General features: G+C 32.6%; 1 protein-coding gene and 1 non-coding gene across 2 annotated transcripts; both read right to left on the bottom strand.

Annotated features, from left to right (window-relative positions):
- Positions 1-272: 272 nt before the first annotated feature.
- Positions 273-4,928, bottom strand: LOC142614903 (scopoletin 8-hydroxylase-like). Its single transcript, XM_075787541.1, has 3 exons — positions 4,429-4,928; positions 1,386-1,731; positions 273-524 (listed from the first exon to the last, which is right to left on the bottom strand). Exons 1-3 carry the CDS (start codon positions 4,926-4,928, stop codon positions 273-275), a joined length of 1,098 nt encoding a protein of 365 aa, XP_075643656.1.
- A 20,004-nt stretch (positions 4,929-24,932) lies between these two features.
- Positions 24,933-25,030, bottom strand: LOC142618140 (small nucleolar RNA Z103). The gene has a single exon (XR_012841190.1). It is a non-coding gene; the product is annotated as a small nucleolar RNA Z103 (small nucleolar RNA).
- Positions 25,031-26,651: the final 1,621 nt, after the last annotated feature.

Genomic DNA, 26,651 nt, shown 5'->3' with positions numbered 1-26,651 from the left:
TCCCACTTATTGCAACAAAGGAGTTAATTGATGATAAGATTATAATTGATGCTTATAAAGCTAAGACTTCATCATTGATAGGGAATCAAAGAGTAGTGAACCACACCAAAATCCTTACAATTTGATGGTATTACTTTATTCTTTTATAAGGGGAATCAAGATTTAAATTGCCACTTATTGCAACAAAGAAGTTAAAAAAAGAGAGGGTAGTGAACCGCATTGAAAATCAGTAAAGTATGGAAGTATATGAGAGTTTGTGCATCAAGGATTAATCAAGCAGAATCAAGCTTAGCGAAATCAAGAGACTTCTTTCCATCATGAGCATTCCCAAAAAAGTTGTTCATGTAATCCTGAAGCACAAACTCCCGATAGCGAGCCACCCCATCTATTTCCACAACTTGAGGCAGAGGCCCTATCTTCTCAGTTGGTTTAGGGATGGTAAATATTGGGATTGAAACTCTTGATTGGGTGCTTGTAGTACGAACTCTATGTTCAGCACTTTTGTACCGTCCATTGCTTAGTATCTAACAAGGAACATGTAGAGAAATTCATGGTTAATTAGGAGTTAGCTAGGACTACACTCCATTTGTTTTCAAATTAGCATTAAATATAAAGTATTTAAAGACACAATAAGTCTAAAGATACGAAACTTAAATAAATAAATAAATAATCTTGGCAAAAACATTTTTTTTGGTCCCTAAATTTTGACCATATTTTTAATTTTTTCGTCAGATTTTTATAACTTTCATTTTGTTCCTTATATTTTTAAACTTGTTGTTATGTTAGTCCTTACTGTTATGTCACTTACAAAAAATGCTTTCATGGTTGACAATAGTTACAATTGTAATATTAGGTGTTTTCGTAAGTTAGATGACAATAGGGACCAAAATAACAAGCAGTTTAAAAATATAAGGGCCAAAACGAAAGCTCAAATTTGAGGACCAAATTGAAAATAGGTCCAAAATATAGGGACAAAAAATGTATCTTTGCCATAATTATTTTTCTTAATAAAACAAGTTATTGACCTTTAGTTTATGAGATATTTTATAGATACTTTAAAGGCTCATAATATTTTTATAACATTCTTGTTTTTAATTGTGGTAGGTCCCAGTTTAATATTTTCTTATTTTATTTTGACCAATAAAACACTAACATCTTGCCACAATTTGCTGTGTTTCTAACACAACTCATAATTTTTAGGATATTTTTGTAATGGAGACCTTATATAGTGGCCTAACTTACCTAAGAATAGAGTCGCCTGCTCCATTAGCACCGAATTGCATTAAAACAAATCAGTGCTGAAGAAAATGTGTCTATTTCGTAATAATTATTTTTAGTAAAACAAATGGAGACTTGGTAAGGAGTTTGAATTTTAGAAAATGAACCTGTAACGTATCTCCAACGTTGATGACCAGTGCACCTGGGATAGGTGAGATCTCTATCCAGTCTCCCTTTTTTCCTGCATCTATGTCTTCTTCAACTTTCACATATAAACCACCAATCCCGTCTTGTAGTAACACAGTAAGGGTGCCGATATCTGAGTGCCTTCCTACACCAACTGTAAGATCTGGGTTGGGGCATGCTGGATAGAAGTTCATGTTAACCATTTTTGAACCAATGAAGGCATCAATTCTTGAATCTTCTACTGTCACTCCAAGCTTCCCAATCAAAATCTCCACTAATTTTCTTACCATCTTGATCGATTTGTTCAGGAACTCAAGTGCCACTTCCCTAAAAGGAGGAAGTAAGAAAACTTTAGAGATGATTGTAGAATTATATCTCCTTAAAGAGAATTTTATGTGACCCACATTTGAGTGAAGATGAAACTCATTTCTTAAGTTTCTTATTTCATGTCTTAAGTTCCTATTTGTGAAAGTTATATGTTAGGTGTAACATCCTTTAGTAACTTTCAATTGGTATACTTTTTTGGTTAATAAAACCACATGAAGTTACAATTTTTAAGTTCTTTGATGGAAGGAGAGTTATGAAAATCTTCACCTAAAAAGGTGCCTAGTCTAGCCTATATATATAGCTTGTGTTTCCGTTAAAAGGATGTGTGAGGTAAAGACTACAAACTAGAAGACCCTTTTATTTACACTATCATATAGTGAGTCATCTTTTTCTCCAATCACTTAAAATACTATGACTGGAGGTATGTTTAATTTACTCCGCAACTCTAAATTTATCTTACATTTGGTATCAAGCCTCCTTTGTGCTATGTTGTTTAGTAAGGGTGTATTTGGATACCGCTTATTTGCTGAAAACTGAAAACTGAAAACTTATTACTAAAAACACTGTAGCAAAATAATTTTTAAATGTGTGAGTAGTGCCATGAGACCTAAAGAGAGAGAAAACTATTTGCTGAGAACCCACAAAACAAATGCAGATGCATGGGTTTGCTGATAAATGCCAATCCAAACGCATACTAACTTTTTCATTCATAGGTTTTTCTATGATTTGGCTAAATTTTTTATGCACATATGGATTTAAGGATATAAAGTATTTGCATTGCATATTCTTTTGTGCTGGGACCTTTCGGCTAAATTAACTATGCCATCAAAATTTAGCCTTTTAACCAACGTCAGCAAACCCAGTTTTAAGAGGCATGGAATAATGTTAAATTTTATGCTATTTATCTCATGTATGGGTCATAGCATATAGTGTTGAAGCTTATCACTGAAACAACATATACCATTGTTTAGGCTAGATGACTTTAATATGAGACAGTTTTTGGATATAGGCAACTATCTATGGAAAAAAAATTATTCCTTTTGCATTTGGCATTGGCCGAATGTTTCTATGGAGATCATGTTTGGTTTTTCAAATTTAAGCTTCCCATGAAAGTGGACATTTGTCATGATAACTTTGCATATAGATTATTATGTTTCTTTGATTGAAATAAAACATGGTTTGGGCTAATAAAACTTATATTGTCTGACTTACATATAGTGTGCAGTGATTTTATAAATTTTGTGACTATATATGAAAATTTGATCATTACATAGTTAAAATTTATTATATTTTTAGTGTATTTACAGTTTCTTACACTTATATTGTCTTTAAATATCATTTTATGGTTTTTTTAATTGACATGATCAATATGACGTTTAATTTATCTTTATAATGTCATTTGAAGGTTTGAATATCAAAATGACTTGAGAGTATCCATAGCATCTTAAGCCGTAATGATAATCACATCAAGTTAATTTTTTTAATACTTTATTAAGAATAAAGACATCATAATTGTAATTAATTTGTGAAAAACAATAACTTGGCTCCATAGGGAGATTATTATTTTTATGATTTAATTGGAATAAGATGATGAATTAGGCATTAAGAATATAATTTTCCTAGCCCCATAGGTACAGAAAATTTTATTCTTCTTGTTTATATTTACTAATCTTATTAATAAAAGTATTTTAGTAATTTCATGTGTGATGCACCTCTACCCATAGGATGGTTAGAATTTACTACTAAATTGACATTGGTTGATTTAGAATTAAGGTTTATATTTCATAGCATTAAAATTTATTTTTTCTTGGTTATTGCAGCAATTCCTACTATTTATATAACTAATTCTTCACGTGTTCCAATGTTAAATGGTGACAACTATAATAACTAGAAAGAAAGTATCATATCTTCATTAGGACGCATGAATCTTGATTTGGCTCTTCGTGTGGATGAACCACTCATCCACACGGAATCAAGTGCACCAAATGATAAACTTGACTATGAACAGTGGGAGTGATCTAATCGCTTAAGTTTAATGTTCATAAAATCCCATATAAATAAGAACACTAGGGGTTCTATTCCTGAATATAATAAGGTTAAAGATTTTATGAAAGCCATTGAAGAACAGTTCATAAGATCTGATAAGGCTTTGGCAAGCATCTTGATGAAAAGGTTTTCATGTAAAACTTTTGACTATTCTAAGAATGTGCGTGGACACATTATGGAAATAAGAGACATGGTTGCTCAACTTAAGTCCATAGAAGTTCAGATTTTGAGTCATTCCTATTCCATTTCATATTGAATTCTCTCCCCTTTGAATTTGGTTCTTTCAAAATATCTTATAACACATATAAAAATAAATGGTCATATAGTGAGTCATCTTTTTCTTTGATCACTTAAAACAACTATGACTGGAGGTATGTATAATTTATTCCACAACGCTAAATTTACCTTACAATGATATGTAACATAAAGTTAGACAATCTCGTGTCCAGTGCACTTGTGTGTGTCAGTCTTGTATCTCGTTCAAGTACCATTAAAAAGTCTAATTTCAACTAAAAAAAGTAATAACATCAAAGTGGTATAAGATGTGTATAGTTAGCTATATCAAAAAGGAAACTTTAGGTTTGGGGGATCGGAGGTACAAAATTCATAGTACTACTCAATAAGGGTAACAGTAAATATAGAAAATCTTACTTGCACTCCTTTGGCCAATGATTTAAAGCATCAGCATCATTGGTATACATCATGCTAATATAGTCTTTCCACTCCAATGCTCTCTCTTTCTCTGGTGCAAAGCTTGTTCCATACTTCACGTTTGGGCTGGGGCTCACATCTTTGCAGTAAATAGCTTTCTTCTCAGGTGGTTGGGCAAAGAACTTGTGTGCCGCATCTTTAAGAGACTCAAGCAATTCCACAGGCACGCCATGGTTCACAACTTGGAAGAACCCAAGTTTCTCAGCAGCACTAGCAATCTCTTCTACCACCTGATCATGGTTAGGCCCATCAAGCTTTGATAAATCAATTGGAGGAAGTTCATGTGATATGCCATTTTGATTTTCTATTCTCTCTTGTTGTGGTTGAATGTATTGGTCAGGAACCTTAGATATGCCTGAGTCCACTAAGCCTTTAACGCCATTGCCATCTCGAACAACAAATTCAAATAGTGAGTTTCCATCTTTGAAGCTTGGAGCCATTTTTTAGGTGTGGATCTAAGGGTTCAAGGTTTGTCTGTGAGTGTTGGATATTATAGGTGTGGATATATATATATATATATATATATATATATATATATATATATATATATATATATATATATATATATATATAGGTAAAGCTCAAAGAAAGTCAAACTAAAATTACAAGAGTCTGATTTTGCGCCATGTGACTAGATTTATATCGGGAGCACACCATAATTATCTTTCTAGGTGTTCAATTCAAATCTGAACCCATAATCATCCTTCTAGGTGTTCAATTCAAATCTAAATCTAAATCTATATATTAATAGGCAAAACTTAGAAAAAGTCAAATTAGAATCCCAAATTATAGTCTAATTTTGCGTTATCTGTCAAGATTTATGTAAGAACCATACCATAATCATCCTTTTAGGTGTTAAATTCAAATCTGAATCATATAGAAATGGGTTTAAGTTACACATTTTTTAAGCCATTGATAACCAAAAGATCAAACGGTTAATAACAAAATTCTATTACCCATTACATCTATAAATTATTTACCAAATTAATAGTATACTCATTATCTCTCTCTTTATTAAATGCTCATGTATTTTTTTTTCTCTTTCCTTATTAAGTCATTCATTGTAATTTCTTTTTTTATGCAATTCCTTATACATTTTTACTCTCTCAACTTTTTACTATTTCCTTACTTCAGTTAGTTTTTTTTCTCTCCTAAATAAAACCTCATCCCTTTTTAACAAAATTTTCAAGCACGATTGAAGGAAAAGGCATTAGAATTTATTTTTTTATTTTTATTTTTGAGAATCAAGAAATCGAAAATTTGCCCAAATCTCTATCTTTGTGTGGAAATTAGTCGTATCTAATTTACTAAGTGCCATTGCGATGAATCTAAGAATAACTTAAAAGTTACAAAACATGGGATATTTAGGATAAATCTATAGGGTAAAAAGAAAATTTAAAGAATTAACCCTCTAAACCCCCCCCCCCCTCCCAAAAAAAAGCCGATATATACAAAACCAATAGCTCTACCAACCAATTCCATGGCTTTGATAATTAAGAAATATCAAATCACATTGTTTTGATCTTATGGAGTAACAACTCAACTCCTCAAAGAAAAGTTTCAAAATCAAAGCATAAGTGTCTATGCTGCAATTACTTGAGCCCTGTTAAGGATTCTACTGATACTAATCATCATACTAGTTTGAGCTTAAATACAAGAGATAGAGATAAGGACATATTTGGCAACCACACCGAATGCAAGTCCTAAGTCCATAGAAGTCTATCCTTAGCTATCCTTATTGTTAAGATAATCAGGTTGTATCTTAGGTGATGAGGTTGTTTGCAAATCAACGAACATTTAAAAAAGATTAAAAAAAAAAAACTAGTAAGTAAAATTGGAACATGAGATACAAAGTACCTAAACTAAAAATAATTAGAGGTTTTTTCAAGAAGTTTGTGGTCTTGTTGTAGTTGTTTGATGCTATTTTTAGCTCCCATTGTGAATATTTTTGCACAAACATTTTGTTGAAAAGGATGAGGAAAGTGATAGGTTTTATTTAGGGGAGAAAAAAATGGACTAAAATAAGAAAAGCATAGAAAGATAGAGATGATAGAAACGTACTAGGAGTTGCATAGAAAAAGGAATTACAATGAAAATTGAAAAACTTGTTTGTTTGTTTAGACCCCTGAACACACAGATTGTTTAACCTAATGAATTAGCCAAGTAGTTACTTAGGTTAATTATGAGATCTAGATTAACCAATAATAAATTATATCATGTAGTGTGGAAAAATAAATAAGACAATTATATGATTACCTAAGAAAACTAATGAAACCAACAGTTTCAAGGTAAAAACCTAAGGAGAATTTAATCTAACTATCCTCAAGGTAAACAAATCCACTATGACAGAATGGAAGATTACAATAGACTTAACCCTAAATCTAAAGCAACCTTAAGTAGAACTTACTAACATGACCACGTCTAGCTCCTACTTCAAGGACTCTTCTATCTTGGATTTGCTAAACACAAACTTCCTGTTTGTGATTTTGATATCACACTCAAAGGTTTCAGATTACAGTCAGTAGTTGATCTTTTGCAGCAACTTGGTTTCACTAGTTCTTGATTGTAGATCTCTTGATCCGGCAAATGCTTGTTGAGTTAGAAAGTACAGAACCTCTCAGATCTCATAAGAGTAACTCACAAGACTTCCAAAAACCTCTAAAATGTAGTTAGGGTTATTTTTTTATATCAAGAAGTGTTTCACTTAAAACCCTAAACATTTTTGCAGTGTTTAGACTGAAGTAGAATTCTCCAGAAAAAATCTTGACTACAATTTTCGATTGGTCGAAGCTTAATGTGGAAGATAAGGAGTTAGTGAAAATGTTTAATCCCACATTGAAAAAGTGGGAGACTATTTTATTCTTTTTAATTTTGGTGAATCTAGTGATTAATAGGCTAATAAATAATATTTAGAAGTATTATTCAGTTTCTCTTAATATTATTTCTATTATTATTGTGTTTGCACCAACAATTTTAGGGAGAATCAAACACATGGAGCCTACACAAGAGAAACCAAATGAGAGTGTTGGAGATCTCAAGATTGGAGATAATCTAGTGGTAGCTGGCATTGTGGATAAATTACCACAATCTTGGAGGGAGTTCTAAAAGACTTTTTGGCACAAACAAAAAGAGACATCCTTGGAGACTTTAATCACACGCATTTGTGTGGAGGAGGAGGCTAGAGGATAAGATGCACTTATGATACAAGAGAGCAATGATAATTCTACCACAAATGTAAATCTTATTTTTGCCAATAATAATATGCCCAAAAATTATTTTCCTAGAAATGTTCAATTGAAGCCTAAAAAGAAAGTTTCAAAAATAATAATAGACTTCAAGGAAGGGGAAAACCAAATAAAAATAACAATAAGAACCAAAGACCCCTTTCACAAGATCAATTTAATAGATCTTGTTTTGTCTGTGGCAAGAGTGGGCATATTGCTCAATTTTGCAAATTTTGGAAACGTGAATTTGTTCCACAGGCTAATATAATCGAAGAGCCTTTAGTGGTTTTGATTATAGACATCAATATGGTGCAATATGTTGAAGGGTGGCGAGAAGATTCTGGTGATAATAGGCATATCTGCTATGACAAAGATTGGTTCACGTTTTACATTTCCTTTGAAGAAGAAAAAACAATTATGCTTGGTGACTCTAGCAAAACCAAGGTTCTTAGGAGTGGTGAGGTCAATTTAAAATTCACTTTTTGACGTGTGCTAATATTGAAAGATGTTCTTTACTCTTCGTCCATGAGGAAGAATTTGATTTCAAGCTTTTTGCTTAACAAGGCTGGTTTCAAGTAGATTATGGAATTTGATTATTATGTAATCACTAAAAAGGGATTATTTGTGGAATAGATTTATGCTTGTGATGGGATGATTAAATTAAATGTTGAGAATAATAAAGCATCTACCAATTTAGTTTATATGCTTTCTTCTATTAATTTTTGCCATGTTCGTTTGTATCATATAAATAGTAGATATATGGGAATTATGAGTAGTTTATGATTAATTCCAATATTGTTAATTTTTTTTTGAAAAAGGTAAAACTTGTAGTCAAGCTAAGATTACAAAAAGTCTTCATAAAAGTGTTGTAAGAAATACTGAGTTGCTTAAATTAATTCACTCTAATTTATGTGAATTTGAGGGAAATTTAACTAGTGGAGGAAATAGATATATTATCACTTTTATTGATGATTTCTCATAATATACAACTGTTTTTTTTTGTTCAAAATTAAAAATGATGCTTTTGAAAAATTTCTAGATTTTTTAAAAGAAGTTGAAAATCAATTCAATAGAAAAATAAAAAGAATAAGAAGTGATAGAAACCGTGAATATGAATCAAGTGCATTCAACTCATTTGTCTAGTCTTTGGGAATCGATGAAACTACTACACCATATTCACCTGCTTTTAATGGTGTGGTTGAAAGAAAAACTAGAACTTTACTTGAATTAAAAAATGCCATGTTAATTGAATTTGGTGCACCTTTATATTTTATGGGATGAAGCTATTTTAACTACATGTCATATTTTGAATAGGGTGTCACATAAAAAAATCACATACACACCTTTTGAGACGTGGAAATGACATAAGCCAAATTTGAGATATTTGAAAGTATGAGGTTGTCTTGTTTATGTAACGATTACTGATCCTAAAATACCTCGATTAGGTATAAGAGTTACTACCTATGCTTTTCTTGGTCATATGATTAATAGTGTAGCCTATAGATTTTTTGATCTTGAAAATAAAATAATTTTTGAATCTGTTGATGCAATTTTTCATGAAGAAAATTCATTCTAAATTAAAAAATAGTGGGGGTGAAGAAAATATTTTGTCACAACCTAGTTCTTTTACTTCTCATTTACAAAATCAAAATAAATTTTGAAATAGAACCTAGATGAAGTAAAAGAGCTAGAGTTGAAAAGGATTGTGGTCCTGATTATTATGTTTTTAATGTTGAGGAAGATCCCCAAAATCTAAAAGAAGCTTTAACATCACCTGATACTATATTTTGGAAAGAGGCTTTAAATGATGAAATAGAATCTCTAATTTCTAATAGAACTTGGAAATTAGTAGATCTTCCACAGGGTTGTAAGACCATAGAAAAAAGTTAAAACCGGATGGATCAATAGATAAGTTTAAAGCTAGACTTGTTGCAAAAGGCTTTAAAAAAAAAGCTGATTTTGATTTCTTTGATACATTTTCTCCGGTAACAAGAATCACATCTATTAGATTGTTAATTGCTATTCCTGTTATTTTTTATTTGAAAATTCATCAAATGGATTAAAAAACTACTTTTTTCTAAATGGGGATTTAGAGAAAGAGATTTAATGGATCAACTCGAAGACTTTGTAGGGCTTGGTCAAGAAAGCAAGGTATGTAAGCTAATTAAATCCCTATATGGCTTAAAACAAGCACCTAAACAGTGGCATGAAAAGTTTGATTCCTGCATGATTGAAAATGGTTATAAATCAAATGAATGTTGTTGGGAAATTTAGACCCCGGTTGATAGAATTAACAAGTTTTAAACCCAAGTTGTTAATTAGATTTATTATGCACAAAACTTGTTAAAACAAACAAACATCAATATCATGTCACAAATAAGTGCAGTGGAAAAATAAATAAGACAAGATATGATGACCTAGGAAAACCAATGAAACCAACCAGTTTCACAGTAAAAAACCTGGGGGGAAACCTTCCCGAAAAGTAATTCACTATAGTAAAGAAAAGTTTCAGATCTAGTACAAAACCTTTGTCCCTAGACTCTACAATCCCCGTAGATGAACTCATAACAGAAACCTTCTACCGCTTTAGAACCTCTGAACTCTTCAATATATGAACGCCACCCTTTGATGTACAGATCCCAATACGTTACTAACTCCTTTGCACGAATCCCAATACGTAACTCACTCACCAACTTGAGGAAGAAGAATGTTGGCTGTAAAATTCTTCACTTTATTAACAATGAAGATAAAGAAGCACTTGGTTACAAAACCCTAAGGCGCAAAGACGCAGTAGTTTCTTTCAGAGAGAATAAGGCTTCGGTCACATTTTTCATATATTCTCCTTGTATTCTCTTGTTTGACGGCCTCTAAAATAAGCCTTATATATGTCTAGGGTTGTGAGAAAAGAAACCTTAAACAGATACAAAAGCCTAGCCCAAAAATCAGATCTGAAAATTTTGATTTCCGTAACCTCGATAGATACCTTAATAGATAGCAGATGTTGAGCCTCATTAAACCTCGATAGATAGCTATCTGTTGAGCAGGTGTCCATAGGTGTCCACAGGTGTTCGCAGGTGTCCGCAAGTGTCCAACTATCTGTCCGTAGGTGTCCAGCTATCTGTCCAACTTTAGTAAACACCTTTTCTTTACTTGTTTCTTAGTCCAATCTTCATGGCTTTAATACTAGACTTGAACAACATGTTCTTTGAAGTATAAAACACATCATAGATCTACCCAAATACAAGTAAAGTGCGTTTTGTCAAAGGATTAGCCAATTACATGAAAGAATGACATATGTTCTTATCAAGTTAACCACATATGTCTTAACAATCTCCCCCTTTAGCAATCCGTGACAAAACCATAACAAACAAGTGAACATATGAGAGAAGTCATAAATCACTCAACTCATACTCACTTGTTGAATACAATAAAATCTGTCCTAACACAAACTCTTGAAAAACTTTGCAAGAAGAGAGTTCATGGCATGGAAGACTTTGACAACTTGTATTTCTGAAACACTTTAAACAAAACACATCAAGACATCTTTGTGTGAAGTATAAATAAGAGATTGCATACAAAATAAAGAAACATGTGTATAAAAAAAGAAAAGAAACAACACATGTAGAGGTAAGTGAATAAAACATACATCATCACATATACCACTTGGTAAGCATCATGTATGTAAGAATGGTCACAAGACCTAAGGTACAAGAATAAGAAACTAAAAGTAGCTCCTACAACAAGAAGGAGGTAAACACTCCCTCCAACAAGATGAAACACATCTCCCCCTTACAAAGGCATGTAATTCTCCCCCTAACTTGTAGAATCATTAAAAAGAAACCACAAATTCTCCAATTTCTCCCCCTTTTTGTCACGATTGACAGAGGGTACAGAAAGCTATAAAGCTTTATCCGAGAACATAAAGATGATCAAGGGGGTACAAAGAATCCATATAAATGCATGAATGTAATGAAATAAGATGCTATGGATGACAAGATAAGAGAAACATGCAAAACATGTGAAAAACAATGTATGCAAAGGATCTCGATGGATCAAGAGGTATCGAGAAGCTATCGAGCATACCTCGATGGATCGAATAGCTATCGAGAAACTATCGAGGGGACAGGAACTTTCTCGATCGATCTACCTAGCTATCGAGAGGTGTCGAGATTGTGATAAAATGCAACTGAAAAGCTCGACAGATAAGCCAAGTATCGAGAGGTGTCGAGAAGGAATTAAGATGGCTTAAAAACAGTTTTTCAAAGTGGAGAAAAACAAAGACATGAATGCAATCAAACATGCAACTCAGCCAATGATCCAACCAACATTTTAACCTCTCGAAACATCTATCAACCAACAAAGAGTTAAGCATTTAACTCCCCAAAACACACACACACACACACACACGAAACAAGTTTAACCAATTTTATATTTTAAAAACAAGTAAAGACAGTTTAGTGAGCATACATCAACACATGTAAACATTGTGATAGCCAAATCACATTGTACCTACACATGTATCAAGAGTAGCAAAGAATATTGCGTGTTGTGTGTGAAAAACATTGCAAGATTACATAAGTGTCTCAATGTTATGACAATTTGAGATATGAGAAAATCACTTTAACTTACACACAATCATAACTGTTTGATGGGGACTATCACCTTCGAGGTACATCCTATAACTCCCACATCTCCTAGAAAACACGCTTGCAATCATATTTAAATCATTTTGTTCTTTTTGCTTTTATTTTCTTTGCATATTTTCTTTTTATTAAGCAAATCATACATGGGTATACAAGAGAGAGAAAAGAAATACCCAATTATGTTAAGTTTTTTGACATTGCACTTTTGCTATGTCGAAGCATACAGATGTCATTGACATTGCACTTTTACTATGTCGAAGCATACAGATGTCATATCATGATTGACGGGTAACAGTGGTGAGATGGTTATTTATGCATTTCTCTTAGGATTTTCTAGTCATTCCCGTCAAAAAGAGTGATACAAGTGTTAAGTACAAGAGATCACTTAACCTTACTCATCACAAATAGAGAGCCACAAATCTCACTTGCTCAGTTGTGCATAAGGATGCTCATCTAAGCTACAAGAGATACAAAGTTTAGAAAACTCTGTTTCAAAGGCTATTTTAAGGTTCACAAGAACCGATGTACACAAACACACTGTTTTTGTATTTTTCTGAATTTTTAAATTTTTTTATTTATTTTAAAAACAACACAAAATAAAAACTAAACAACCAATTAAAAACAAATAAACAATTATGAAAACATGAAAGAAAAATGCAAATGCATGAAGGCATGATAGAAGAATGCAGATACATGAAAACATGATTTCAAAAGCAGAAAAAAAATCAAGCAAAGAGAGTCCTACTCTAGATAGAAAGAATTAAAGCAGAGGACAACAAAAAAGACAATTAAGTCTTAGGCTCCTTTCTCACCCACACAGCACGAGTCTTTGGCCGTGAAGATGAAAAGGCACGTGTTCGAGTATGTTTACTAAAGGACATAGAAGAATTAAAATTCTCCTGAAATTGAGTTAAAAAGCTCAAAACTTTAATAACTCACCAAGAGTTTTCTTGACAACGGGGTTAAGGATCACATTAAGGAAATTAATCCAATCAGAGTGTACCTACTCTGATACCACTTATTAGGAAATTTAGACCCCAGTTGATACAATTAAATAATTTTAAACTCAAGTTGTTAATTAGATTTATTATGCATAAAACTTGTTAAAACAAACAAACATCAATATCATGTCACAAATAAGTGCAGCGAAAAAATAAATAAGATAAGATATGATGACCTAGGAAAATCAATGAAACCAACCAATTTCATAGTAAAAAACCTGGGGGGAAACCTTCCCGAAAGGTAATTCACTATAGTAAAGAGAAGTTTCAGATCTAGTACAAAACTTTTGTTTCTAGACTCTACAATCCCCGTAGATGAACCCACAATAGAAATCTTCTACCGCTTCAGAATCTCTAAACTCTTCAATATATGACTGCCACCATTTGATGCACGGATCCTAGTATGTGACTAATTCCTTTGCACGAATCCCAGTACGTGGCTCACTCACCAACTTGAGGAAGAAGAATGTTTGCTACAAAGTTCTTTACTTTATTAACAATGAAGATCAATAAGCACTTGGTTACAAAACCCTAAGGTGCAAAGATGCAGTAGCTTCTTTCAGAGAGAATAAGGCTTCGGTCACCTTTTTCATATATTCTCCTTGTATTCTCTTGTGTGATGGCCTCTAAAATAAGGCTTATATATGTCTAGGGTTGTAAGAAAATAAATCCTACACAAATACAAAAGCCTGGCCCAAAAATTAGATCTGAAAATTCTGATTTCCATAACCTCGATAGATACCTTGATAGATAGCAGGTGTCGAGCCTCATTAAATCTCGATAGATAGCTATCTATTGAGCAGCTGTCCACAGGTGTCCGCAGGTGTCCACAGGTGTCCAGCTATCTGTCCAACTTTAGTAAACACCTTTTCTTCACTTGTTTCTCGGTCCAATCTTCATGGCTTTAATACTAGACTTGAATAACATGTTCTTTGAAGTATAAAACACATCCTAGATCTACCCAAATACAAGTAAAATGTGTTTTGTCAAAAGATTAGCCAATTACATAAAAGAATGACATATGTTCTTATCAAGTGAACCACATATGTCCTAACAAAGGTGATAAATGTATTTATTCTAATTCATGGAATAATTTACATGTTATTATTAGCCTGTGGATGGTCTGTTGATTTTTGACTTAAATATGCATGTTATATATGAGACAAAAAATATGCGTAAAAGCCATTTTGATATAAAAGATTTTGGTGAGGCTATTTTATTTTGGATACAAAAATTACAAAAACATGTGATAGAATATTTCTTGATCAATCACATTATGTTGAGAAAATTTTGAGAAAATATAATTTTCATGAGCACAAAAGTGTAGCTAATCCTTTTGATTCTATTGTTCATTTATTTCCTATGAATAATGATGATGAGATTTTTAATTAAAATGATTGTGCTAGCATCATTGGTAGTTTCAGTTACACTACTGATTGTACTCAACCTAACATTGCATATGCAATAGCAGTGCTTAGTAGATTTACTAGCAAGCTTAGCAGAGATCATTGACTAGCTATTGAGCGAGTCATGAGATATTTAATTGATACCAAAAGTTATGACTTATTTTATAAAAAGTACCCTGCTGCAATTGAAGCTTTTAGTGATGCCAATCAGAATACTATGTTAGATGATTCTCTCTCCATCACTGATTATATTTTTACTTTAGGTAGTGGAGCTATTTGTTGGAAATCTAAAAAGCAAACAAAAATTGCTAATTCAGTAATGAAAGCTAAATTAATTGTATTAGCTTCAGCAAGTGAAGAGGAAAATTGGCTTACAGATTTATAATATGAAATTTCACTTTGGGAAAAGCCAATTCCACCTATATTAATTCATTGTGATAGCACTGTCACAATTGGTAGAATTAAAAACCGTTATTACAACGGTAAATTCAAATTTATAAGAAGAAAGCACAGTATCGTGCGATCTTATTTGAGTAGTGGTATCATAACTATGGATTATGTTAAATCTAATGATAATCTTGCAGATCCATTTGCTAAAGCCTTGGCAAAAGATAGAGTCTAGAATACATCAAGGGGGATGGGACTAAAATCCATAGATTTATGAGCCATGTATGAGGATACCCAACCCAAGGACCAGAGATCATGAGACTTGGGTTCAATGAGAAAAATGAATCATATGATGGTCGAAAGAAATGTACTATTTATTTCTTAAATTATTTATTTTGTAAGTAAATTTTTAATTGTTCATCCCTATGATGTAAGTGCATTTATCCTGTAATGTGGAGATGTTGAGTAAAAAACTCTTAATGAAATTTGTAGCTCGTATGAATGGGGTGTCAGAATTACAAGAACACCCTTGATAAAATTTCACCTATGTGAGTGTGGGGGTGGGGCCGCTCCTTATGAGATTTGACTTAATCTCAAATACACTCATGAAACTGGGATTAGCACACAACCATAAAGTGCTAGCTATTAAAGCTTATGTCAACACTTAGGTTGTTAAGTGTAAGTGGTAATACTTAATTTTCCTAAAGTAGTCATAATTCAAGTCGGAGACCATTACTACTCTGGAGTTGAGATCATTATTTTATTAAGTTAGGTTCAAAGCAGAGCACACCTTCATGATGCATAATGACTCGTCTTTGCTTGGTAATCTCTCTTTATCTAAAAATATTTAATATTAAAATGAGTGGGGGATTGTTGGAGCATTTTAATATCAAGGAGCTGCAAGTCAGAATACAAAAAGAAAAAAGGAAGCTGCAGGTTCAAGAATTTGAAACATGCCAAGTTTGACTGATTAAGAGAACAAGTTCGATCGATTAAAAGATGGGTTTTGTAGCAACCTGTTAAGCCCAATAAGTGATTAGGATTTCAGATCTATTCTCCTAATATATACAGGAAACTCTAAGGTATGTTTTGTGAAGACTTTGGAGGTGTTTTTGTGAGATCTAAAAGGTGTTATGCAAATCTACTACTAGAAATTATTCTCATACTATTAGAACCGGTAGATCTAAAGTTGCCGCTACAAGATCAGCAATTGCTGATGATCTAAACCTTTGAGTTGGATTTCAAAGTCACAAAAAGGGAGTTTGTGTTTAGCAAATCTAAGATAGAAGAGTCTGTGGAATTGGAGCTGCACATGGTCATGTTAGTAAATTCTACTTGAGGTAGCTTTAGATTTAGGGTTTAAATCTATTGTAATCTTCCATTCTATCATAGTAGATTTGTTTACCTTGAGGATAGCTAGGTTAAATCCTCCTTAGGTTTTTACCTTGAAACAGTTGGTTTCATTGGTTTTCCTAAGTTATCATATTACTTTCTTCTTTACTTTTCCGCTCTAAGTAATAAGTTTGCATGTGTTTAACCTATATCTCATAATTAACCTAAGTAAATATTTGGCTAATTCATTAGGTTAAACTAATCTATTTAAGGGGTAAAAAAAATAAACAAGTGGTATCAGAGCGGGTTTACTCTAATTGGATTAACGTTTTGAGTGAGATTCTCAATCCCTGCTGTCATGGATAATTTTAAATGTCTTACTGCTTTTGGCTATGATAATTTGAATAAAAAGGACACTAATGTTTCTGTTGATTTTATTGATGCTTGTGAAACTCTCTGTAAGGAATTATTTAAATTTATGAAAATTGCTAAGAAATTCAAGGAAGAGTTAAAATTGGCTAATCTTGAAAAAGAGGTATTGGTTATGAGATTGGATGAATCTAAAAAAAAGAATGAATTTTTGAGAAATCAAATTTCCTCTCAAGATGAAAAGTTTGGAACAAAAGTTAGTTGAGTTTGAAGCTAAAATAGAAAATTTGTCCGTAAAGTTGTGATTTACAACTATATTTTATGTTGGCTTTATTCCATGACAAAAAGTGTTGTAATTGCATTAAATTATTTCCTTATATTTTGTGGGATTTTATTGTATTGGTTTTGTATTAAGTTGGCGAAGAATCGAACATGAATTGAAGATTAGTGCAGTTTTGCGACTAGCTTGTAAGAAGTTTTCGAGAAAGGTTTCCGTGAAAAGGGCACATGAGAATCAAGTGCTAGGCTGCATTTCACGAGTACTTTGCGTAACAGGCCATCTCGCGAGGTACTTGCGAAACATTTTGCCGTGAAACATCTCAGAGAGAAAACCTTAGATAGGTTTCCACAACACAACACAACACACCTATCTTTTAGAGAGAGAGCTACTTATCCTTAGTGAGAAATCGTTGTAGCTTCTTCTCCTTCCTTCTCCCATTGTCATACATTGAGAGAAGATTTGTACCCAAACACAACCCACACCTATTCAGAGTGTAGAAAGTGTTTTAGAGCTTGGGAAGTTTTGGGGATTTGCCAAAAGAAGTCAGTGAGACTTGGCAGATGTAATCGGGAAGTATTGCCAGATCCAGAAAGCTAGTGAAGACAAAACTCCGAGAAGTCCGTTGGTAGCAGGAGCTTGGAGGGCTCAAGTACATTAGGTAGACTAGGCTTGGATTGTCTTTTGTTATTCGTGTACTCTAACTTATTCACTAGTGGATTGATTTCGATTTAGAGGGTCGCAGAGAAGTTTTTCACCGAGTTCTTCGATTTCTTCTTTGATAACACGTTTTGATGTTATCTTGTATTTGTATCTCTCTCTCCTTACTCTCATGCTTTACTTTTATTGTTTATTGTTCATGTGTATGCACTAGAGTATTCGGTGATTGTGCTTCATTTACTCTTATTTTGCACTAAGATAAGTTAGTGTAAAAGTAATTAAGCCGTAATTTAAAATTGGGGGTCTAAACAAGCTAATGTGTTTTAGCACAAATCCAAGCTTCCATTTTCTAATACCAAGCCTGTTGTTGATGACAGATATTTTTCTGTTCTCATTAAGTCTAAAGCTGACAAATTTTATATTCCTCATTTCAAAAGGAATCATAAAGAAAAGGCTTATTTTGCTAGGTTAGACAAAGGTTAAAGTTCTAATATAGACGCTGAAGTTTCTATGTCTAAACCTCCTGTTAGAGAGCAAAAGAAATCTGTTTTTGGGCCTACCTCTTATTGTTGTGGTGTTGTTGGTCATATTCGACCAAATTGTTCTGTGTTGAGGAAAGAACCAAATCCTGTGACCAAAAATCTCTCTAGGAAAACTGATGTCCCTATATTTGTTCCTGTTTGTCACTTTTGTGGTGTCCGTGGTCATATTCATCCTAACTGTCACAAATTGAAATTTAAGTTTGTTGGCTTGTGAAAGGAAATTGAAGGATTTCAGTTTCTTTCAGGAAATTTTTTGTAAACCCACAAATACAATCTGTTTTTCATGGTTTTTCACTTACAAAGCCAGAGACTCATGCTATATGGGTGAGAAAAGATTCGCTAAGGTGAGTGTTGTTTACCTATCATTGATTTAATTTTTTCAATTATTTGTGGACATTTTTTCTTTTAGTTTTTGGTTGTTTTATTTTCTTAGGTTATTTTGTTTATTAAAAAAAAAAACATTGAAAATTTTCAAAAAGACAAAAATATTTTATTTTGTGTCTAGTTTTATTTTTTCTTGAGGATTACCTGAATTATGATTTCACTCTCTTGATTTAGAACATGCTTGATATTGTGGAAAAACATAGAAAATATATGTTGCATAATTGAGTGCATAAGCTATTTCTGATTTTATATGAGTATGTACTAGTTTGTACATGTACTCATGGGTTAATTAAGAAGTTGATATTTCTTGTTTGTGTACCCTCTATAACTTAGTTGAGCACTATCATGCATTGTTGTTGCATTTTATTTATTTAGCATAATGTGTGCTTTTATTTTTATTTTTGGTCATAAAATTTTTGAAAATCCAAAAAGATTTTTTTTTTTTTTGGTATTGCACACCACTAAGTGTGTAATTAAGGTTGGATTATGAAATTTACATTTCAAGATTGTGTACCTTGTTTAGCTTTGATGAGCTATTTTCTGTACTTTGCTAGTTTGTGTTATGTAGTGCTTAATTGTGTGAGTTGTTTATAGTTTTTAAACAAATGATCTTGATTTTTATGTCACATATTAATCGTAAGGACTAGAAAATTCTAGGAGAAAGACATGAATAACCATCTTACCACTATTACTTGCCAATCTTGAATACCTGTGTGCAATTTATAAAAGCTGTGTTTGGTAAGGTGTAGCACTTGCACAGCAAGATTAGATGATGCGTTATACTCAAAAGAATAAAAAAAAATTGTAACAAGGGTATTTTCTTTTCTATCTCCTATATGCCCATGCATGATATCTTTGATTGTGCTCAAAAGAAAAAAAAAAGAAAAAGAAAAAGAAAAGGCAAAAAGAAACAAAATGCTTTTACATGATTGCAAGTGTATTTTCTAGGAAATGTGAGAGTTATATGATGTAACTCTTTAGGTAATAGTCACTTTCAAACTAATGTGATTGATGATGTAGAAAATTTGTTTGATTACTATCTACATATCACCTATTCTGTACTCTATACACTTGCTAGTAGCACACACTACATGCAAATCTATACTAAACTCAGTACATATTGATTGTGTGTTGACTAATTTGGCCATCTATAATTGCATATGATCTGATGTGCAAATGCAATTTTTTTTTGTTTTTGTTGAGAATTGAAGAAAAATGTGTTTAGAAGTTTAAAATCCTTGATTTTAACTTCTTGATTGGTTTTGAAATTTGCATCTAAGAGGCATCATGTTTTTTAAACTTTTCTAGATCATGTTCGTATACATTGAGTCTTAAAAGCTTCTTTTCAAGTTGTTTTTTTGCATAAATTTTTAGATTTTTAAAATTTTAAAATTTACATTGTTCAATCGATCGAAAATTTCCCTCGATTGATTGAAACTATGAATTTTTGTGTTTAAAACTCATTGCCTCTTATGATCAATGCTTGATTGATGATCGACTGATCATAAATTCCATAAAATTTCTTTGATTGATACTCAATTCCTTTTGACTGATCGAAATTGGAAAATTTTCAGTTTTTAAATTCATGACCAATCTGACTTTTCATGCATCATCTGTGTTTGGATTCACATGCATTGCATTGTTTTCTTTATCTATCTTGCGTTTTTGCAATCATATCTCTCATAGTTTGGTTTCACACATAACACGCATAGAATTTGCTAAATTGGGTACTCAACTTTATTTAAAAATTGATCGATTAATTTTTGAGTCCTTTGTACATTTTAGTATATGCTATTTTTCTTGATGTGTGAATTGCTGAAAATTGTGAATTTTTTAAAAGAGATATGGTGGATAATACAAGTGCAAATATTTTCTCTAAAACACATTTGTGGGCTCAATGGGGAGTACGCCTTGGTCGAGTGGACCATGGCAGAGAAAAATAGAGTCACCACCTAGATTAGGTCTAAGAACCATAAATTTAACGCCCTTGTGGAATGACCGATCTTTACTGGAGCATGTGTTCGGAGTTTAGGTTTGGGATAGAAAGGTGTTAGGCACCTAATTCCACCCGACCCGTAAGCTGGCCTCCATTCATTGTGTTCCAAATCTTAATCCCATCAAAAGGCCCTCTAATATGTTATTCTAAACTCACACACACTAACATGTATGTAACATCCAAACATGGCATATGTCCCACACTCATCCATTGCATAAAACTCCACCATTCATCTAGCACATATATATCCAAGGGCCACATGTATATCACAAGGCAGAAACATCAACAAGTCTTTAATCATCAAGTATATTTGATCAATCAAACATAGTCTTATGGTATTCATCAATCAAGGAGACCAATCATCATATTCAAAGATCCATGTTCATATTCATACGCATAACTTACCTTCACTTACCTTGTTGCACCATAACATCTCAGCACCTATGCATCAATGCATATTCAGGTTCATATGCATGTTCATGTGATTCATCAAAGACATAAACCCTAATTATTAATTCAACAATCAAAGCATGTGAAACATATTATTCTACTAACCCTAGACCTAAACATGTGAAAACTAGACTCAACAAAACCTATACATGTGATTAAAACTAAGCAAAACAAATAATATAGCAAGAACTCTAAATCTGCATTTCTGGGCATTTGAATGCGTGCGCATCTCAACTGTATGCGTACGCATGCATAGAGCATGCATATGCATACACACCCAGAAATAGAATTTTAAAGCAACAAACAAAAAAAAAATTTAGTAAACCCTAGCATACTTCTAATACATAACTAAATAACCTAAACTAGCAACAAAGATTTCAAAGATAAACAAGAGCAATATTTAACACATCAAAACATGTTCATCAATATATCCAGTCATTCAACTCATTAATCAAAACATGATGAGACACGAAAAATCAAACCCAAACGAATCAAATCATAGTTCTAAGAATATATAACACATAAATAAAATTAAGAACAACAAGAGCACAAAAATAATCCAAATCAAGGAAAAGCCAAGAAGGGAGACTCACCTTGCTTATGAAACACAACTTGATTGATATTTTAACTGGACCCTCAGTGCCTACATAACAAGATCAAGTAATAATCAAAGGAATCAAATATATCAATAGTCCATTAGTAATCATAACTCAAATATAAAAAGATGTTCTTGAAAAGATTGTTTCAAAAAGGTTTTCAAAGAGATTAGAAAATGATTTCTACCCTAATGAGTAATAGAGAGAGGTTTTGAAAAGCCAAAAACGTGTTTAATGATGTGTTTGCAGAAAGTTCAAAGTTAGAAAAGAGTTTTGGAAGATTTTAGGTAAAAAATCAACTCTCTCTTTCTAGGGTTTGAGTTTGGAGGAATAATGTTGTATTTATATATTTACAACAAGGGGTTTTAGGCTTATTTAGAGGGTTTTGGATGTTCTAAAGGGTCTAGGGGCCAGGCCCCATCAAAGAGGGGGGATTTCGGCCCTAAAAACTGAAGTTTTGAGGTTTTGGAATAGGCTATACATATGTAGGTTTGTGCATGCCTACGCTTGTGTCCCGGAAACCCTAATTTTGACAGCTCTGATGGCCTGACTTCAAATGGTCATAACTCACTCAAGTTAAGTCTAAATTAGACATAATTTGTATTCAAATTGAAGCTCAGGATGTCTGCTTTCCAATGAAATAAACCTTACTCAAAGACCTATGTAGATCAAAAGTTATGGTCAAAACAATAAGTAAAGGTCATTTTTTAGAATCGTTTTCAAAACGATTCAAACTATCAAAATAGTTTCAATTACCTTTTGTAGACATGTCAAGCTCATCATTGGGACTGGGGACTAAAGTTTATTAATCGGGTACAAAATGAGGTGTCTACAACATTGCATTCTAAATTTTTATATCACTGAGATCTATATTGTATAGTCTTAACTGGTTATGCCTAGAATGTTTGCATGCATCTGTTTATGGGTCATATAGTGTCAAGTTTGCATATATTGAAAGAGAGAATATTTGTATTCATGTGAATTCTCAACTTATGTGTCTTTATTTTTCCCCACCTCCTAAATTTTCCTCAAAACTATTTTTCTTAAAAACTTGTTTTGTTTTTCCTATTTTTATAAGGGGACAAAATTGTTTTTAAAACCTATGCTATTTATAGGGGGAGTTGTTGCTCTTTATAGGGGGAGTTGCCTCTATTTTTTGTAGAGTTGATTATTTTTTTATGGTTCCTTGATTCTATATTGTCTCTTTCTCTCTATTGAGTATGTTTACTATCTACTCTTTGGTTGAGTTGTCCTTGTCAATACGTGACAAAAAGGGGGAGGAATAGATGAAATTTGGAAAAATGTTTTTAACTGTTTTTATTTAGGGGAAGATGAATATGTTTTTGAAACAGGGAAATTTTTTTTTTTTTTTGTATCTAACTTAGTGGGAGATTTAGTTTGCTTTAATTTGATGATTCATATTGTTTATTTGTCTTTATTTCCACACATGCGGTGATGTGCTCTTTTGAGTGTTTCAAGAAAGACAGGTACATTCGAATAAAAACCTTTTGCCTCTTCTTGCAACTTTTGGGTTAGAAGTATTGGATTGGGATTTGTGATGTATTTGGGCATTTTATTTTATTTGGGTTATCCTTGTATTTGAGCATCTCATGTTGTATGTAATTTTTGTCATGGATTGCCAAAGGGGGAGACTGTTAGGTTCTAAAAGTTTAGAACAATTAGAAAACCGTGAGCACAACCCTGTCTAGATATAAATTCCTAAGTCTATAGGTTTGATCAGACAATGCTCAAGGGGCTGCAAGTTAGAATACAAAAAAAGAGGAAGCTGCAGGTTCAAGAATTCAAAACATGCCAAGTTTGACTGATCGAAAGACGGGCTCTGTAGAATTTAATTAAAGCCCATCATCAACTTGTTAAGCCTATTGAGTGATTAAGGTTTCAGATCTATTCTCCTAGTATATAAAGGAAGCCCTATGACACATTTTGTGATGACTTTGGAAATGCTTTTGTGAGATCTAAAAGGTGTTGTGCCTTCTCCTTTCAAAGTCATTACCAAAAATCATTCTCATACCATTAGAATTGGTAGATCTAAAGTTGTTGCTACAAGATTAAAAAATGTTGATGATCTAAACCTTTGAGTGGGATCTCAAAGTCACAAATGGGGAGTTTGTGTTCAGTAAATCTAAGATAGAAGAGTTTGTGGAGTCGAAGTCGCATGTGGTCGTGTTAGTAAGTTCTACTTGAGGTAGCTTTAAATTTAAGGTTTAAATCTATTGTAATCTTCCATTCTATCATAGTGGATTTATTTACCTTGAGGATAGCTAGGTTAAATCCTCCCCAGGTTTTTACCTTAAATTGGTTGGTTTCATTAGTTTTCCTAGGTCATCATATTAATGTTTTCTTTAATTTTCCTCAAGAAGTAATATGTTTGCATGTGTTTAACCTAGATCTCATAATTAAACTAAGTAAATACTTGGCTAATTCATAATGTAAGACTAATCTGTTTAAGGGGTCTAAACAAACAAACAAATAGCATAAGAAGAGGAACACCAGTACTAGATTTATAACACTCTATTACTGGTAATTCCTAAGCATAGAATTTATCACAAAAATTCCATTTAAAACCATGACATGAGCTCCAGAAAATACCTAAAGATACCAACAATGAGACAAATGTAAACCACAAGACTGATCATATACAACAACAACAACAACAACAAGAAGCCTTAAATCCCAAATTTTTGGGGTCAGCTATGGATCCTCAACAGATTAGTTAAGGTCAACCACATGTATTCTTTTCCTCTATTCTATTTTATCTGAAGTCATATTCTCTGTTACTCCCATAATTGATAAGTTCTTTCATAATCAATCATCAAATCTAATTATAATGCGTGTACACACACACAACTTTCAAAATGCATGTATATTGCATAACTGTTAGATGTTCTTAAGCCTACTGCTACTACACTTCAAGTTTATAAGTCAGCTGATGGAGATGAAGATAAATTCAAAGTGGTTAAAAATGATGATATATATATATATATATATATATATATATATATATCTCTAATTTTTAAAATTAAAATTTCAATTTCCACAAGTTTCTATTCAACTAAAGACCAATAGTAAAATACTTAGATAAAAAGAAAACACAAAAAAAAGAAGAAGAATGGTTGTAGAAATCGTATTTTTAACAACATAATTTATAAAATTGAGATGGATTAGAATATTTGACTTGGTTTCCCAAAAGAGAAACAAAAATGCGCTTAGTTTATTTAACTTCGATCATTTGGGGAAATAATCTTCACCTCCATCTTTACTATATATTAGATTCTAAACAGATATTCACACAATAACATGTAGATTATTACAAAACAGTTCACAAAGCCTGAACAAGTAAATCAATTAGAATCTCTACAACTCAGTCCTTTCAAGATGCTTTGAATTTACCTCATCATTTTTAACCATTTAGTAATAATATATATCAATCGATTCACCAAAATGATATCATTTTTACTTGAACAAGTAAAACAATTCAGTCCTTCCAACCTGAATAGATTGATCTCACATGCTTGCACAGAAATAAGTTTCCAAACAGTCAGACAATCAATTCACCAAAACAGGATTTTTAACTTAATCAAAAGAAACTACATAACCATAAGTATATATATTGTCAATAATGACCATCATCAAAATGACCAACTTCCACATCCCACCACCAACAAAACGACCCACAAAAAATATATATTAGATAGGTGTACCTGAGATTGGTTAACTAGTGTTGAGGGCCAAAATTTGACAAGAAAGCCCATTCTATGAAAAGTAAGGAAAGACTATGAGCCTTAACAAAAGAAGGTCCAATTCATAAAGTTAAGAAGGACCATGAAGGCCTAAAGTTCCAAAAAGAAGAAAAAAGAAATAATAATAATAATAATAATAATAATAATAATAATAATAATAATAATAATAATAATAATAAAAGAAGAAGATGACCCAGACTTGGCTAGGCCAGAGAACATGTAGTAAGGATCTCGGTCAAGCCAGGGGATATACAGCAAGAAGAATCAGTACCAAGACCTTAAGACCTTGATGTGTCCTTTTGAAGCCTTAAGAAGAGCACATTGGCTGACATATGGGAAAGCCAAGGTGTATGTTCAAATTTCTAGCAAAAGCCATTAAAAAATCTAGCAAAACTAGGTATTATCTTGTAACCCATGGTCCAAGCCCATGGGATCTTGAGTTGGTAGTAAGGGAGAAGTGGTTTGGTTGGTAGGGGAGTGATTTCTGGTGAAAGGAGGATTCCGACACTTTTCCTTGGTTCATATATTTGCTTGGAATGCATGAACCAATGGAAAACTCAGTTCCTCTATGTGCATGACACCTCCCCACAATTTCCTTTCAATCATAGTTGTCATCCATTGCATTGAGCAGCCCACCCACTCCTTTGGCTTTCCAAGAAGGAATCTTTCATTTGTAGCTAAAGCCAAATGCCCCTTTTGAGTTATAATTGCCTAATTAAGCTAAACCTCTGCCCAATGCACTTTTTCAAGTACTAGAGGACATGGTTTTACCCAAAAAATTAGGGACGTCCTCGCTTAGGGTACTAGACCATGTCCACTATAAAAAGAACACTAAGACATAGCAAAAGGGGAGAGAAAAATGGGGATTCAGAGGGAGAAAAGTGGGGATTCAGATGGAGGGAAAAATGGAGAGTTCAAAGGTTCAAAAGGATAATCCTAAAAGCCTTAATAGCCTAGCAACGGAGAGAAAAAGGAACAAAATAAGAGAGCCAAAGAAGAGGAATTCGTCCCATATCCTTGAGATCATTCAAAATATCACTTAGCCTCCAAAGAAACATATGCCAAAACATGCACACATCAGATATCATTCTCTCTCACAAAATCCTCATCACTTGATTATCTTGGAAGACAGTGC

Source organism: Castanea sativa, chromosome 11 (genome assembly GCF_040712315.1).
Source record: "Castanea sativa cultivar Marrone di Chiusa Pesio chromosome 11, ASM4071231v1".
NCBI lineage: Eukaryota > Viridiplantae > Streptophyta > Magnoliopsida > Fagales > Fagaceae > Castanea > Castanea sativa.
The sequence above is the reverse complement of the archived record's forward strand: the minus strand, read 5'-3'. Positions and strand labels throughout refer to the sequence as shown.